Genomic DNA, 18317 nt, shown 5'->3' with positions numbered 1-18317 from the left:
TCATGCACTCATATACTGCTAAGAGTTTATGTACCTGTGTTGAAATGTAACTGATATTTGTGCCTATGTACTATGCCTTTGCTAAATGCATCTTTGCTAAATTATATTGTTCTCACATTCTGCTATTTGGAGATGAACAACTGTGGAGATGTTATTTTGTTTGCTCTGTTTTTGAAAACCGAAATAAAAAAATGTTTAATGAAAAAAAAAAAGATTTTAGCCCAAAATGAGCAAAATGTAATGATAAAAAAGTCCCGAAAGTGAGAGAATAAAATGTAATAATAGAAGATGACCATATTTTTTGTACTGTACACCACAACCCTTACCAACCCACAACACTTTATTTTTATTTTTTCTGAAGTGCATTGCCTTGGATCAGCATTTCTTTTCATACATCTGTAGTCAGTTACTCACATGTTTTGGGTCAGCTGTTGAGGCTGGGGGCTCCAACTCTATTGTAACAGGGCCATCATTTTGTATGTGTACTTGCATATAGGCTCCAAACTTGCCATCTGAAAAATAATACAAATTGTTATAAGTTCCCAGAAAGGCAGCCGTTAACTCACATTGCCTTTTAGGCCTCATGTACACGGCCATGTTCTGCTGTCTACAAACTGCGGATCTGCAAAACACGGATACTGGCCTTGTGTGCCATTCTGCACTCTCCATGTGTTGCAAAACAGACACTCGGATGTGGACAGCACACAGTCTTTTGCGGTCTCATAGAAATGAATGGATCTGCATCTGATCCGCAAAAATTGCGGATCGGATGTGGACAGAAAATACAGTCTTGTACATTAGGCCCAATGAAAAGTGAAGGAGCATTTTATTTTTCAGTTTCAAAGTGTTTTATTGTGAGAAGCTGGTATCCCAGCCACATCACAAATAGATAGTACACAGGACATAACAAAGCAATCCCATACAGGAGGCTATAGAACAAACTGTAAGATAAAGATACAAGTGGATAGCTGATGGCAAAAGGGAAAAAAATATATAGGGGAAGATTTACTAATCTATAGATGCTGTAAATTTAGACACTTTTGTCTAAATCTATACATGCCAGTTTGGCTTAGGCCTCATGCACACGACAGTTTATTTTCACGGTCCGCAAAAACGGGGTCCGTGACCGTTTTTTCGTCCGTGGGTCTTTCTTGATTTTTGGAGGATCCACGGACATGAAAAAACTGTCGTTTTGGTGTCCGCCTAGCCGTGCGGAGCCAAACGGATCCGTCCTGAATTACAATGCAAGTCAATGGGGACGGATCCGTTTGATGTTGACACAATATGGTGCCATTTCAAACGGATCCGTCCCCATTGACTTTCAATGTAAAGTCTGGAGTTCTTTTATACCATCGGATTGGAGTTTTCTCCAATCCGATGGTATATTTTAACTTGAAGCGTCCCCATCACCATATGAACGCCTCTATGTTAGAATATACTGTCGGATATGAGCTACTTCGTGAAACTCAGATCCGACAGTATATTCTAACACAGAGGCGTTCCCATGGTGATGGGGACGCTTCAGGTTAGAATACACTGCAAACTTTGTACAAGACTGCCCCCTGCTGCCTGGCAGCACCCGATCTCTTACAGGGGGATATGATAGCACAATTAACCCCTTCAGGTGCGGCACCTAAAGGGGTTAATTGTACTATCATATTCCCCTGTAAGAGATCAGGGCTGCCAGGCAGCAGGGGGCAGACCCCCCCCCCTCCCCAGTTTGAATATCGTTGGTGGCACAGTGTGCGCCCCCCATCGGGCCCCCCCTTCCTCCCTCTAATGTTAGAAATCGTTGGTGGCACAGTGTGCGCCCACCATCGCCCCCCCCTCCCTCCCTCTATTGTAATAAATCGTTGGTGGCACAGTGTGCGCCCACCATCGCCCCCCCTCCCTCCCTCTATTGTAATAAATCGTTGGTGGCACAGTGTGCCAACCACCATCGGCCCCCCCTCCCTCTATAGCAGTAACAACATTGGTGGCAGTGTGCGGCCTCCCATTCCCCCCCCCCCCATCATTGGTGGCAGCGGAGTTCCGATCGGAGTCCCAGTTTAATCGCTGGGGCTCCGATCGGTAACCATGGCAACCAGGACGCTACTGCAGTCCTGGTTGCCATGGTTACTTAGCAATAGTACAACAGTAGAAGATTCATACTTACCTGCTTGCTGCTGCGATGTCTGTGTCCGGCCGGGAGCTCCACCTACTGGTAAGTGAAAGGTATGTGCGGCGCATTGCTAAAGAACTGTCACTTACCAGTAGGAGGAGCTCCCGGCCGTTCACAGACATCGCAGCAGCAAGCAGGTAAGTAGCTTCCTGCAGTAGCTTCCTGGTTGCCATGGTTACCGATCGGAGCCCCAGCGATTAAACTTGGACTCCGATCGGAACTCCGCTGCCACCAATGATGGGGAGGGGGGGGGGGGAAATGGGAGGCCGCACACTGCCACCAACGATTTATTACAATAGAGGGAGGGAGGGGGGGGCGATGGTGGGCGCACACTGTGCCACCAACGATTTCTAACATTAGAGGGAGGAAGGGGGGGCCCGATGGGGGGCGATATTCAAACTGGGGAGGGGGGGGGCTGCCCCCTGCTGCCTGGCAGCCCTGATCTCTTACAGGGGGATATGATAGTACAATTAACCCCTTTAGGTGCCGCACCTGAAGGGGTTAATTGTGCTATCATATCCCCCTGTAAGAGATCGGGTGCTGCCAGGAAGCAGGGGGCAGTCTTGTACAAAATTTGCAGTGTATTCTAACTAGAAGCGTCCCCATCACCATGGGAACGCTTCTGTGTTAGAATATACTGTCAGATATGAGTTTTCACGAAGTGAAAACTTAGATCAGAAAAAGCTTTTATGCAGACGGATCTTCGGATCCGTCTGTATGAAAGCAACCTACGGCCACGGATCACGGACACGGATGCCAATCTTGTGTGCATCCGTGTTCTTTCACGGACCCATTGACTTGAATGGGTCCGTGAACCGTTGTCCGTCAAAAAAATAGGACAGGTCATATTTTTTTGACGGACAGGATACACGGATCACTGCCTCGGCTGCAAAACGGTGCATTTTCCGATTTTTCCACGGACCCATTGAAAGTCAATGGGTCAGCGAAAAAAAAACTGAAAACGGCACAACGGCCACGGATGCACACAACGGTCGTGTGCATGAGGCCTTAGTCTGAGACATAATCTTACGCCAGAACTACTAAGCCTAAATAACAGGTGTGGGGGGCACACTTCAAGAGGAAACACTAAGTAGGATAGTGATAATACACTTTATTATATAAAATTATTTAAGAACATACCCCTAAAACATACATAAAATATGGTACATCAGTATGAACCAGGTTTATGCACACTCAGTATCAATGAAAAATGCAATACAACCGCCAGGTAGCTGTTGGTTTTAAACCTCTATTGTTATTCACAATCAGCGGTGCTGTCCACGATAATATCCAGCAGATGTCCAGCAACTGTGACCAGTTGAAATCAATTGTGTCCCACAAGTGTCCAACAAAATTATTATGCTAAAATCAATTATATAGAGCAGATGTATAAGTTTACGTCCACTAGCCCACCAAGCTGTAAATGGGCCAGTTCAGTCCAGTGCACTTCTGGTATAATGCTCGTGGTTATGAGCTCAATACCGCTTTTTGTGTAATAATATTTGTGCTCCAAAACGAGCCTGGTCGCCACTGAGGAAGGGGCTTGAGACCCCGAAACGCGTCTGACGGGCTGTTAGAGTGAGCGTTGATCCACCTAATACCAAAGAAAAGGAGTAAAGCCGGCAAGGAAAGAAAGAGAAGCAGATAAAGCAGGACCGATTGAAAGTGGGCGCACAGGACTGACGTCACACGAGCGTGCATCCGGTCCTCTTGGTTACCAGGTCACGTGGGACGCCGCGTACAGGAAGAAGCACACCGCGTGGGACGCTGTGGGTGTGCGGCCTCCTGGACCAACGCTACAGCAGCTGAGACGGGTAAGACCGGGCTCGTTTTGGAGCACAAATATTATTACACAAAAAGCGGTACTGAGCTCATAACCACGAGCATTATACCAGAAGTGCACTGGACTGAACTGGCCCATTTACAGCTTGGTGGGCTAGTGGACGTAAACTTATACATCTGCTCTATATAATTGATTTTAGCATAATAATTTTGTTGGACACTTGTGGGACACAATTGATTTCAACTGGTCACAATTGCTGGACATCTGCTGGATATTATCGTGCACATCATCGCTGATTGTGAATAACAATAGAGGTTTAAAACCAACAGCTACCTGGCGGTTGTATTGCATTTTTCATTGATACTGAGTGTGCATCAACCTGGTTCATACTGATGTACCAAATTTTATGTATGTTTTAGGGGTATGTTCTTAAATAATTTTATATAATAAAGTGTATTATCACTATCCTACTTAGTGTTTCCTCTTGAAGTGTGCCCCCCCACACCTGTTATTTAGACGCATTTTTTCACTTGGTCCTGAGGGTGGGACCAGGGGGTGTGCACCTTATTCATATAGGAAGGGTGTGAACCGCTGTATTTCTTATATTTTCACTTTCGCAGAACTACTAAGCCACCTCCCTTTTCGTAAAGACACCCCCCCTTTGTGGTAAGCCACACACCCTTGTCGACATTGGTGTAGAGGATTTCTCAATAGGTAGATGCGCCAAATTGCACCATATTGTACCAGTTTGCGCCAAATCGCACTCATCTGAACCAAAACTTGGAACACAGTGTCTAGGTGTACTGACATTAGTAAATGTGAGTCATGAGATATAAAGAAGGTGGTCATAATTGTAAAGTGTAGCATATCTTAAGTCAAAACTGCAGGCCATCCTCATGCCCTGCCCAATTCATACACCTGACTCACAAAGAGGACAGCTAAGGCTTGTTGGAGGCCTGGTGATGCCATATAGTCTAGCCATGGCATTGAATTGCTTTGTGGCATTGCTTCTGGAGGCTTCAATTTTTTTCAAATTAAGTTTATTCTATGTTTAATGATTTGAAAGGAGAGTGAATTCTCCATTTGGCAGCCATATGTATACTAGCTGCAAGTGTAAAGAATTGTACATGCTTAAAGGGATATTCTGGTTGTAAAAATATATTGCCTATCTACAAGAAAAGGGATATATATATTAGATCAGTGGGGTTCCTACCCCTTACAGCCCACACACACACAATGGACGCATGCAAACTACCACTCAATTCATCTTTATTGGAGTTGAGAAATAGCTGAGCGGTGTACTCTGTTGTATCCGATACTCCTGTAGAGATGAATAGAGTGGCAGTGCACATGCTCGACCTGGCACTACATCTCGGGGGTCCCCAAGGGGTACGGGGTAACCATTCTCATGATTGGTGGTTGCTCCCGGTGGTAGGACCCCCACCAATGTAATAGTTATCCACTGGATAACTACAGCATGCTGAGTTTTTTAAAGCAAGAAAAACACCAACTCCACAAAAAAAAAAAATTGTTCTGTATTTCATAACTCCCTTGAACCTTCAGCTAAGATATGGAGCTGGCATTTTTACCCCATAAAACCTACCAAAAAATGCAGTTAAAAAAAAAATTAAGTGCAGAAAAACGCTGCAAAAAAAAAATTTGTGAATCCACCCTAACGGCCTTTATTCATCCAGTCGTATGCATAGGTTGGGAGCAATTTCTTTTTTAGCCAGAGTTTGAAAATGAAAACACTAAAATTGGCCAATTTAGAACACAGAACGCTAACAATGCTCCAAAAATAAATAATCTACAGGTGATTAAAGTGTTACTTTTCAATATTCACTTCACTTTCTCTTCATAATTGCGTGCAGACTCTGTGCCGGCATCTAGGAGCTTGTGGGCTTCATCTTGCTCCTCATATGCTGCACCTTGGGACGGAAGTCCTTAGAGTATAATCTCAGCTGTAAGCGTTATGTATGTAATTACCTGCACCTTACATATGAGCTATTCGTGACGTTATTCCCCTGTGAAGAGGCCACTGCGAAACACGTGTTGGATGATGTATGCACTAATTTGGCTAGATGCCTAGGTATATGGGTTCACTTATGACGGTGTTACAATATATGTATAAATAATATTGCAAGTCCTGGATTCCACTTTCTTAGTGTTTTTGTATTGCTGCTATGTTATAATTTCATTATGTACTTTTTAAAATAAAATATACTGTAATCATCTTTATATATTTGGTTGTAGTGGAGTCCTTTCTTTTTGATAGGTGTTAGTTTATTTTTTGAGCCAGCCTTCTGAAAAGAAAATGCTAGAATTGGCCCATGTAGAACACAGAACGCTAATGATGCTACAAAAATGATTTATCTACAGGTGATTAAAGTGTTTACAAAATAATTTAAAAAAAATGACTGGCTTTTCAGATTTTTAGTCTGCATAAGACCTGCACTGATATTTTTTTATTCCACTGTCTTTTTATATTATTCTATACCACCATCTGGTGTCAAAACACTGTACTGCACTGTAATGTGGAAAAGTATAAAGAGAGTTTTGGCACCTGCTTTTGAATACGCAACAGCATGGATATCATGTTCTTCATATCCAAAACTACTGCAGATAAAGCTACAGGTGAAACTCGAAAAATTAGAATAGTCCATTTATTTCAGTAATGCAACTTAAAAGGAATTGCATCAATTAAAATCTGAATTTTGTGAAAAGGTTCAATATTCTAGGTTCAAAGTATCCCACTCTAGTCAGCTAATTAATCCATACCACCTGAGCAAACGGTACCTCAAAATTGTGGCTTTGGGGTTTCATAAACTGTAAGCTGTAATCATCCAAATTATAACAAATAAAGGCTTGAAATATCTCATATAATAGTTTCACCTTTTAAGTTGCATTACTGAAATAAATGAACTTTTCACGATATTCAAATTTTTCGAGTTTCACCTGTATATTTAAGGACATGTCCTATTTTTTATTTATTTTTTGTTTTTATTTGTTTTGTTAGAATCACGAATTGCTACAGACAAAAACACAAAAGTTGACCACCTCGTGTGGTGAGGTGGCGGCCACGGCGCTAGGGTGGTCGGCTTGTTATGTGTTTGTTTGTCTGTACCCTACACTCAGAAAGCTCCTGATGAGCAGGCGGGCAAAACACCTAGAGCAAGCGCATGTTAGGGAAGACTTTGACAAATTTAAGGATGGGCTGCTAAACAAAAGGCGCTACACTATTTTGTGGTTGCTGGAGTTCATTGATACATGATATGGACAATGGTGGGGCGATATTGCTAGTGAGTCACGATCAGGCAACTGGCAGATTAACTATTTGAGTCCACACCTTATGTTCATTAGTGATTCTCCAGCAGCAACCACAGCGCAGTAGATGTTACATTGTGGCAACTAAATAGAGACCAGTTAACAAGCGCCACAGCATACTGGTACTTGGTGGACTGCTACATTGTACTTAGCAGAAACCAACTGTGGGTAGTCATTTATGACAACGAAAGTGTCACGGATGGTGTTGCAGAAAACTTGAAGATACAAACAAAGATCCAACTGACTTGATCTCAAACTAAGGAACATAAGGGTGAGCCCTATAAAAGCCCTAGAGCTCTCCCTGACTGCTCAGCCCATGCAAAGATCTTTAAGATAGATAATTGTATGCCCTCGTACCTAGACTGTGTGACACCTGATAACCCTATAATAGTGAGGGGACACGACCACCGGCTCCCTACACTTAATACGGAGGGAGTCAGGGTCACCTAGGATCAAGCCAACAGGAAAACACAAATAAAGGAACAGACTTATTTGAGGAACCAGCAGTTGCAGCATCTAGCAGTGAGCACAATGCAGGAAGTTGTATAAACCGCAAAGTGATGCAGTATGGGAGGGGATATAAAGGGATGCAATCAGTGCAACTAGATGACAGCTGAGAGAGGGAAACGAGATGACAAAACGAAACCAAAACAAAAGAACCTCAAGCAAGAGGTACTGAAGAACGTATGTCAGAGCTTCTCAGAGATCTGGCGGTGACAGAAAGCCGTTTTCAATAACACAGAGCAAATATTCCATGGGAGTGTGTTGAGTATCACACACCTGGATAATAGTGTACACTTCCAGAGATATTCCAGTTGTCATTTTACTCATTTTCTGATTGATTGAGGATCAATCCTTCCTGTCTGTTATTTTAATAGATATTTTCTAAGAAAGATTAAAGGGGTTGTCCGGGTTCAGAGCTGAACCCGGACATACCCTTATTTTCACCCCGGCAGCCCTCCTGAGCCTGGCATCGGAGCATCTCATGCTCCGATGCGCTCCCGTGCCCTGCGCTAGATCGCGCAGGGCACAGGCTCTTGTGTTTTCAATAACACACTGTCGGGCGGTAACTTCCGCCCAGCAGTGTGTTCGGTGACGTCACCGGCTCTGAGGGGCAGGCTTTAGCTCTGCCCTAGCCGTTTTACTGGCTAGGGCAGAGCCAAATCCCGCCCATCAGTGCCGGTGACGTCACCGGGCTACCTGTCAGCCCCATAGAGAGCCCGGTATGTCACCGGAACTCAGAAAAATGCCTTTGCCCTGCGCGATTTAGCGCAGGACAAAGGAGAGCATCGGAGCATGAACTGCTCCGATGCTCATGTCAGGGGGGCTGCCGGGGTGAAAATGGAGGGATGTCCAGGTTCAGCTCTGAACCTGGACAACCCCTTTAAGAGTTTTATACTTTAAATTCAACTTTATACTTAAAATTTTTATAATTTTTTTCCACAGTATTTTTTGTTTTGTTTATTTATTGTTTTACAACATTCAACGTGCAGGTTAAATAACATACAAACTTAATTCTATGAGTCATTACAGCAATAAATGTATCTTGTACTAATTCTCTTACAGCTGCATTTACAATTCTACAGGCTTCAGAGCTGAAGTCTGCCAGCATTCCAGGCTCAAGATCTACTGATATAAAGAACTAGACTGTTCTCTGATGGAGGATCAAATACCTCCCCCTACTGCATTAAATTAGATAGCACACAGAACTGCGAGTGCAGCTCTGGATAATAAGCTTTGTTTTATCATGTTACGACTTGTCCTAAAGCCTTCAAATACAGACTTTGAAGATACATTTAGAAATGTATTTACGGTAGTTACAGGACAGATACAGACATAGCAACCTTTAACTTGACACTTAACACATTGTGTGGACAAAATTCTTTAGTCTGTCACGCCAATCCTGGAGCAATAAGAGGAACTTTCATAGATATCAATAAAAACAACTGAAAATATTAGTAGCCGCCTTCAAATTGGCAGAGAACCAACTGTCTACTAAAACTAGTCCAACCCAAATAAAAATTTAAATGCAAAACATCCACAACCATCACAATCTATTATTTTACTTACAGTCGGAAAAGGAAAATTTATTTTCGAAACTGTAACTGAATGCACCAAGTTCGAGCTTAGATGACATATGTACTGCATATGTAAATCAAGCAAACAAAGCCATATTTCTAGCTGAAAACCACGTTCCATTTTTTTAAATTTCATTTCTACACACTTAGGGTCCATTCACACGTCCACAAGTGTTTTGCGGGCTGCAAATTGCAGATCCGCAAAACACGGACACCGGCCATGTGTGTTGCGCATTTTGCGGACCGCACATGGCCGGCACTTTAAATAGAAATGCCTTTTCTTGTCTGTGTCTGTGGACAAGAATAGTAAATGTTATATTTTTTTTGCGGAAAGGAAGTGCGGATAGCACACTGTGTGCTGTCAGCATCTTTGCGGCCCTATTAAAAATAAATGGGTCCGGTACCGTTCCGCAACGCTGCGGAACGGATCCAGACCCATTTTGTGGGCATGTGAATGGACCCTTATATTCCCACTAGGATACTTAACATAATCCATAATATATCCAATTATTATGGGCAAGAGTCCTTGTGATATAGGCAGCATGAGGAACTAGTGCCTTAACAAAACCTTATCTTGGTGGTGACAATAGGCAGTCAGAGGGGAGATTCATCAAGACTGACATATCTTCTTAGCAGTGACATGAGATGCAAATAAAAGGGTAAATTACTCTTACCGGTAATTGGATTTTCCAATAGCCTCCACAACGGCATTCACAGGAGGGTGTCCCCGCCTCCAGGACAGGAAACAACGAGGAAGCACAGGATTTAAGGAGCCTCCTCCCCTTACCTTACCAGTCAATAAGAGAGGACACAGAAGTGATGCATAACAAATTATATATTATAGTAAACAAATTACATCATTCATTTACATTTAAAGCTTGGGAGGGAACCCAATGCCGTTGTGGAGGCTATTGGAAAATCCAATTACCGGTAAGAGTAATTTACCCTTTTCCCCGGCGCCTCCACAACGGCATTCACAGGAGGATTAACAGAGTAATCAATATTAGGGGGGGGCCACACTAGATAGGACCTCACGACCAAAGGACAAGTCCTGATCCCTTACTACATCTAGCTTATAGTGCCGAAAAAAAGTCATAGGGTTGGCCCATGTGGCGGCCCTGCAGATCTGTTCCAGAGGGACTGCCTTCGTTTCTGCCCAGGATGAGGCTACTGCCCTTGTAGAATGAGCTTTTAGTACCTCCGGCGGCTGACAGTTCTTGGTAACATAGGCAGAGGATATTATGTTCCTAATCCACCTAGCTATGGTTGACTTGCTAGCCGCTTGCCCCTTATTAGGGCCCTGGAATTGTAAAAAGAGATGGTCCGATTTTCTAAGCGGTTTAGTGGCCTGAAGGTAAGAAAGGACTGATCTCCTGACGTCCAGATTATGGAGAGTATCTTCCGAATCATTAGAAGGAGACTGAAAAAAGAGGGTAGGGAGACTTCCTGCTCACGATGAAATCTGGATACCACCTTTGGGAGAAAGGCTGGACAGTGCCTGAGGATTATACGATCATCCAGAATTGTAAGATAGGGAGGCTTGCAAGAGAAAGCTTGAATTTCCCCCACTCTTCTGGCAGAGGTTATGGCAACTAAAAAAAACCGTCTTCATGGTGAGGAGCCTTAGAGGGATCTCATCAATTGGCTCAAACGGAGGAGTAGTGAGAGCAGAAAGAACCAGGCCCAAATCCCAGGGAGGAACCACTGGACGAGGGAGGATCGAAGTTCTTCCTGCCCCCCTCAAAAACCGCTTGATCAGAGGGGAATCTGCTAGTTTTACGTCCAGGAAGGCGCTGAGCGCGGAAATCTGAACCTTCAGAGTTGATGGACGGAGGCCTTTTTCTAGCCCCGCTTGCAGGAACTGGAGGACCTGAGGAACATCAGGAGAATCTACACTTCCCAAGAAGGACAAAAAGGCATTCCAGGTTCTCAGGTAGATCCGGGAAGTTACCGGTTTCCGGCTTTTGAGCATCGTGGAGATGACTGCGTCCGACAGACCCTTCTGTTTTAGCAGGAGGCGTTCAGATTCCAGGCCGTCAAACTGAGTTGATTTACACTGGGGTGATTTATTGGTCCCTGGTGGAGTAGGTCCGGGATTGATGGCAGTGTCCAATAAACACCGGCTGACAGTCTGAGCAGGAGTGGAAACCAAGCCCTTCTTGGCCAGAAGGGGGCCACCATAATTACGTGGACCCCTTCTTCCTGAGCCTTTACCAGGACCCTTGAAATGAGGCTGAATGGAGGGAAGGCATAAAGGAGCTGTCTTGGCCACGGCCTGGAGAGGGCGTCTAGCCATACCGGGCGATCCATTTGCGAGAGGGAACAGAACTTTCTGACCTGCTTGTTGCTTTTGGTGGCGAACAGATCTAACACTGGGGTCCCCCACATTCGGCAGATCTGGCTGAAGACGCGGTGATTTAAAGACCATTCGGCCTCCCTTAAGAGGTGTCGACTGAGATAATCGGCCACCACATTTTTTTCCCCCTTGATATGCACCGCCGAAAGGGACAGAAGGTTTCTTTCTGCCCAACAAAAAATGCCCTTTGACACTTCCGCCAGTGAGCGACTTCTGGTTCCCCCCTGTTTGTTTATGTACGCCACGACTGTAGTGTTGTCTGTTAATATTCTTACGTGTCTTGGAGAGGGAATTTTGTAAAGGGAAAGGAGAACTCTGTGGACAGCTGACAGCTCTCTTAAATTTGAGGAGGCGTCCTGCATGTCTCTTCCCCAGGATCCTTGAACTACCGCTCCTGAAGAGTGACCTCCCCACCCTGAGTTGCTGGCGTCTGTTGTAATGACCATGACATCTCTTGGGCGCCAGTGAACTCCTATGCTCAGGTTCCCTTTTACTCTCCACCAGGTTAGTGACTGTTTTACCTGTCTGGGAACGTGAACCTTTCTGTCTAGAGACGAGTTCTTTCCGTCCCATGAAGATAGGAGAAAGGTCTGAAGGACTCTTGTGTGACTCTGGGCCCACCTTACTGACGAGATTGCGGCTGTTAGCAGTCCCAGTACCGCCATGATGTCTCTTATCGAGGACCGATCTTTGCTGGAAAAAAGAGACACTGTCTGGATTAAGTGAGACTGTTTGTCTTGAGGAAGAAAGGACATTAGACGCCTTGAGTCCAACAGCACCCCTAAAAACACTTTTTCCTGACTGGGGATAAGGTCTGATTTTTTGGGATTTATTATCCACCCTAGAGTTGTAAGACAGTCCTGGATTTGTTTGAGGCGTGAATGTAGAAGTTGGCGCGACTCCGCAAACACCAGAAAGTCGTCCAGGTACGGGACGATCTGTACCCCCTGAAGGTGAAGGAACTTCATGACATCTGACATTATTTTTGAAAAAACTCTGGGGGCAGAGGATAGGCCGAAAGGAAGGGCTGTGAACTGAAAATGGGACAATCTTCCCTGATAATAAATTGCGATCCTCAGAAAACGCTGGTGCCTGTGGTATATTGGGACGTGGTAGTAAGCGTCCTGAAGGTCGACGGTAGCCATAAAGCAGTCCTGCGGAAGGATCTGAGTGGTAGATTTTATGGTCTCCATTTTGAATCTTTTGTAAACGATGGATTTGTTTAAGGACTTCAAATTTATTATCAGGCGAAAGGAGCCATTTGGTTTTTTTATCAAAAATATAGGGGAATAGAAGCCTTTGCCGTGTTGTTCTTCCGGAACAGGGATGAGCACTCCTTTGAGGATTAAGGTAGTTATTTCTGACTCTAGGGATGCCTGTTTGTCGGGCTGTTGCCTTTGGTTGATACAAAAAAGACTTGGGGGTGGGGAAACAAACTCTAGCTTTAGGCCCTCCTTTACGGTACGAGTGACCCAAGGGGAGGCGTGAATTTCTTGCCAGGCGGAGGAGAATTGCTTTAGCCTGCCCCCTACCTGGGTTGGCGTGTCACTGGGTAGGGCGGGTAGAGGTTTCTGGCTTAGGAAGGTATCCTCTTCCTCTACCCCTAGAAGGTTGCCATCTTTTTGAGCCATCCCTTTTACTCTGATCAGATCTTGCCCTTTTTTGACTTTGAAAGGAGCGTCTCTGTTGGTAAAAACGGTTATCAGAGGGGAAACCTTTTTTCCTATCGGAGGCCTTCTCCAGAATATCGTCCAGGGCGGAGCCGAACAATCTATCCCCCTCACATGGGATGGAGCACAGGCGGTTTTTAGAACCTGCGTCCCCAGTCCATGAACGGAGCCATACCGCCCTACGGGTCGCATTGGCCAGAGCACTGCTCCTTGCAGAGAGTCTAACCAAGTCGGCCGAGGCGTCTGCTAAAAAATTGGATGCTCTTTTCAGGGAGGGAAGAGAGTTTAAGATCTCCTCTCTGGACGTACCCCCCGACAGATTGCTCTCAAGCTGGTCTAGCCAAACCGAGAGGGTTCTGGCCGTACAAGTGGACGCTATGCTGGGGCGCAACATTGCTGTATTTGTCTCCCAGGATTTCTTTAGTAGGTTTTCACATTTTTTGTCCATTGGGTCTTTCAGGAGACCCATATCCTCAAAGGGCAGCGAGGATTTTTTAGAAATACGGGCCACTGGCGCATCTATTCTGGGAGTTTTGTCCCACAAATCAGAGTCAGATTCCGAAAAGGGGTACTTGCGTTTAAAGGCGGCCGAGACAGTCCACCTTTTATCAGGATCCCTCCATTCCCTGGAAATAAGGGCTTTGAGGTTATTGTGGATGGGGAAGGATCTCTTCTTTTTCTCCCCCAAGCCCTGAAAGATTTGATCGTGAAGGGACTGAGTCTCTTTGACATCTTCTAATCCCAGCGTAGATTTAATATCCTTCAGTAGGGACTGTGTTTCCTCGGGAAAGCACATAGGCCTCCCTGCGGCCTCCTCAGAGGATAAGGAGACCTGATCATCCTGCAACTCCCCTTCATCCAGATCCACCTGCTCTGATATTTCCAGATTTAGGGAACGGGAAGGCCCAGGGGAAGGTGCCAGTTGTCTAGAGTCAGCTGCAGCCTTAATCTCTTCTCTAATGAGGGTTCGCATGGACTCCACGAAGGAAGGGGATTCTTCAGCGATAACCCTTTCAATACATCTAGGGCAGAGGGACTTTTTTGGGTCCGACACCAGGCCCTTACGGCAACCACCACACTTCCGGCGCCCCGAATCCCCTTTGGCTTTAAGCTTCCTGGACTCACTGTCCTAAGGGAATAAAACAAACTTTGTATAGGCCAAAGAGGGACCCGGAGTAATGGTGGTGAGGGGTCAGTATAGTGAACTACGGACACCCAGCGTGTAGAGGGGGGGGGGGGGGGGGTTCGGGATCCCATAACCTGTATAAACCTACTGCTAGGAAGGACATAAGGAAATAGGGATTACTCCCCCCTGGGAGGAGGCTTACCGGGCTGAGGGCCGAGACAGCGGGATCACCGGAGCGTTTGGACGACTCTCTGTCGCTGGAAGGCATCTCTGCAGATCACCGGCGCAGGAGGATATGATTGCTCTTTTTAAATCTCCCGCCGCGCGCAGGAGCGTCCCGCGAGAACCTCTTGCCCAAGGAGATCTCGCTCCGCTGACGTCACCACGCCAGATCCCGCGCGAGTTCCGACGGACTCGCAAGCCCGGGGATGCCTGAAGACAGGGCTTACTCCGCAGGATCGAGGAGGGGAGGCAATGCGTCCCCGGAGTCTCTCAATCCCTGCACCGACCCTCCTGAACAACAGGGAAGGGACCAGGCCGGTGCGGTATTCAATTTCCTGGATGACCCCAGGAGCGGCTTCCACGCACGTCCGAGGACAGGAAACAACGACTGGTAAGGTAAGGGGAGGAGGCTCCTTAAATCCTGTGCTTCCTCGTTGTTTCCTGTCCTGGAGGCGGGGACACCCTCCTGTGAATGCCGTTGTGGAGGCGCCGGGGAAAATATTAATAATTTTGGTGCATCCCTGCAAAGTCCATGCACAAGAATCTTAATCTCTTAGCTGGCATAGATTTCAGTTGTTACTTGCATCATAAAACTGGTGAAAGTCATCTAAGGCTACTTTCACACTAGCGTTCGATCGGATCCGTTCTGAACGGATCCGATCATAATAATGCAGACGGAGGCTCCGTTCAGAACGGATCCGTCTGCATTATATTAGCATATAAAAGCTAAGTGTGAAAATAGCCTTGTACGGATCCGTCCAGACTTTCAATGTAAAGTCAATGGGGGACGGATCCACTTGAAGATTGAGCCATATTGTGGCATCTTCAAACGGATCCGTCCCCATTGACTTACATTGTAAGTCTGGACGGATCCGCACGCCTCCGCACGGCCAGGCGGACAACCGAACGCTGCAAGCAGCGTTCAGCTGTCCGCCTGTCCGTGCGGAGGCGAGCGGAGCGGAGGCTGAACGCCGCTAGACTGATGCAGTCTGAGCGGATCCGCATCCATTCAGACTGCATCAGGGCTGGACGGAAGCGTTCGGGTCCGCTCGTGAGCCCCCTCAAACGGAGCTCACGAGCGGACCGACGAACGCTAGTGTGAAAGTAGCCTAAAATGGGTATTCTGGTGACATTAGGTTTCCCCCTATCCACAGAATATATTAATTTCTATATTTTCTCAGATATCTCTGGAACTCCCACAGAAATGAATAGAGCGGCACCGTGCATGCCTGGCTGGCCACTGTTCATTTCACGGGGCTTTAAGGGGTACCAGGCCCCGTTCTTGTGATCAGTGGAGATCCCAGTGGTAGGACACCCACTTAATGTAATCAGAACATTCCTTTAAAGGGCATCTGTCAGCAGATTTGTATGTATGAAACTAACTGACCTGCAACATGAGCACTTGGCAGCTGAAGGCCAGTGTTGGTCCCATGTTCATATGTGCCCACATTGCTGGGAAAAATTATGTTTCAATATGTGCAAATGAGACTCTAGGTGCAGTAGGGGTGTGACTTTTACACCTAGAGGCTCTGCTTTCTCTGCAACTGCCGTGCCCATTGCACTTTAGATTGATGGGCCAGGCAGATGTGATCACTTTTACGCTGCCTGGCCCTTCAATCAAAGTGCGGGGGGAGCACGGCAGTTGCAGAAAGTGTAAAACTGCTAGGTGTAACAGCAACGCCCCCGTTGCTTCTAAAGATTACTTTGCATATATTAAAACATCATTTTTCACAGCAATGCAGACACATATGTACATGGAACCAACACAGATGCCTTCAGCGGCCAAGCGCACATGTAACAGGTCAGCGTTTCATAGGTGACAATCTGCTGACAGATGCCCCTTAGGGACCGGGCTCATTTTCACCTTAAGGACCAGGCCATTTTTTGCAAATCTGACCAATGTCACTTTATGTGATGATAACTTTAAAACGCTTTGACTTATCCAAGCCATTCTGAGATAGTTTTTTTGTCACATAATAGCAAATTTCCAAGTTTCAATTTCTCTACTTCTATAATACATAGTAATACCTACAAAAATAGTTATTACTTTACATTCTCCATATGTCTACTTCATGTTTGGATCATTTTGGGAATGACATTTTATTTTTTGGGGACGTTACAAGGCTTAGAAGTTTAGAAGCATATCTTGACATTTTTCAGACAGACATTTTCAAACACCCATTTTTTAAGGACCAGTTCAGGTCTGAAGTAACTTTGTGAGGCTTACATAATAGAAACCACCCAAAAATTCTAGAAACTACACCCCTCAAGGTATTCAAAACTGATTTTACAAACGTCGCTAACCCTTTAGGTGTTCCACAAGAGTTAATGGCAAATGGAGATAAAATTTCAGAATTTCAATTTTTGGGCAAATTTTCCATTTTAATCCATTTTTTCCAGTAACAAAGCAAGGGTTAACAGCCAAACAAAACTCAATATTTATTACTCTGATTTAAGCCCCCTGATGCACCCCTAGAGTAGAAACTCCCCAAAAAAGTGACCCTATTTTTGAAACTACGGGATAAGGTGGGAATTTTGTTGGTACTATTTTAGGGTACATATGATTTTTGGTTGCTCTACACTTTTTGTGAGGCAAGGTAACAAAAAATAGCTCTTTTAGCACCGTTTTTTTTTTTTTGTTATTTACAATGTTCATCTCACATCTTAGATCATGTGGTATTTTTATAGAGCAGGTTGTTACGGACACGACAATACCAAATATGACAAAAAAACTTTTTGGGTTGTTTGTTTCAGTTTTACATAAAACATTTTTGAAAAAAAAATGATTTTCTTTGTGTCTCCATATTCTGAAAGCCATAGTGGGGGGGGGGGGACTGTCTTATGTAGGGGCTCATTTTTTTCCGATATGAGATGGCAGTTGGATTGGTACTATTTTGGGGTGCATATGACTTTTTGATCGCTTGGTATTACACTTTTAGTGATGTAAGGTGACAAAAAAAAGCCTTTTTTGACACTGTTTTTATTTTTATTTTTTAACGGTGTTCACCTGAGGGATTAGGTCATGTGATATTTTTATACAGAAGGTCGTTACGGACACGGCAATACCTAATATGTATACTTTTTTTATTTATTTAAGTATTACACAATAATATCATTTTTGAAACAAAAAAATAACCATGTTTTAGTGTCTCCATAGACTGAGAGCCATATTTTTTTGGGCTTGTTAGGGTCTCATTTTTGTGGGATGAGATGACGGTTTGGCACTATTTTGAGGTGCATATGACTTTTTGATCGTTTGCTATTATACTTTTTGTGATGTAAGGTGACAAAAAAGGGCTTTTTTGACACCGTTTTTATTTTATCTTTTTTACGGTGTACACCTGAGGGGTAAGGTCATGTGATATTTTTATAGAGCAGTTTTTTTTTTTACATTTGACACCGTAAAATTATGTTTTAGTGTCTCCATAGTCTTAAGGTAGGGGCTAATTTTTTGCGGGATGAGGTGACAGATTTGTACTATTTTGGGGGGCATACGCCTTTTTGATCGCTTGGTGTTGCACTTTTAGTGATGTAAGGTGATAAAAGATTTTTTTTAGCACAGCTGTAATTTAATTTTTTTGACGGTGTTCGTCTGAG

The 18317-nt window shown here is 44.8% G+C and overlaps 1 protein-coding gene across 1 annotated transcript in view; it reads right to left on the bottom strand.

The window, feature by feature from the left end:
• DTD1 (D-aminoacyl-tRNA deacylase 1) overlaps positions 1-18317 on the bottom strand; it is a 171890-nt gene that overhangs the window by 119276 nt on the left and 34297 nt on the right. The window contains exon 4 of the mRNA XM_044291667.1: positions 415-512. Coding sequence (XP_044147602.1) covers positions 415-512 — 98 coding nt within the window. The remainder of the gene's footprint in view (positions 1-414; positions 513-18317) is intronic.

This window comes from Bufo gargarizans, chromosome 4 (genome assembly GCF_014858855.1).
Source record: "Bufo gargarizans isolate SCDJY-AF-19 chromosome 4, ASM1485885v1, whole genome shotgun sequence".
NCBI lineage: Eukaryota > Metazoa > Chordata > Amphibia > Anura > Bufonidae > Bufo > Bufo gargarizans.
Note: the sequence above shows the minus strand (reverse complement) of the source record. Positions and strands in the feature narration are given on the sequence as shown.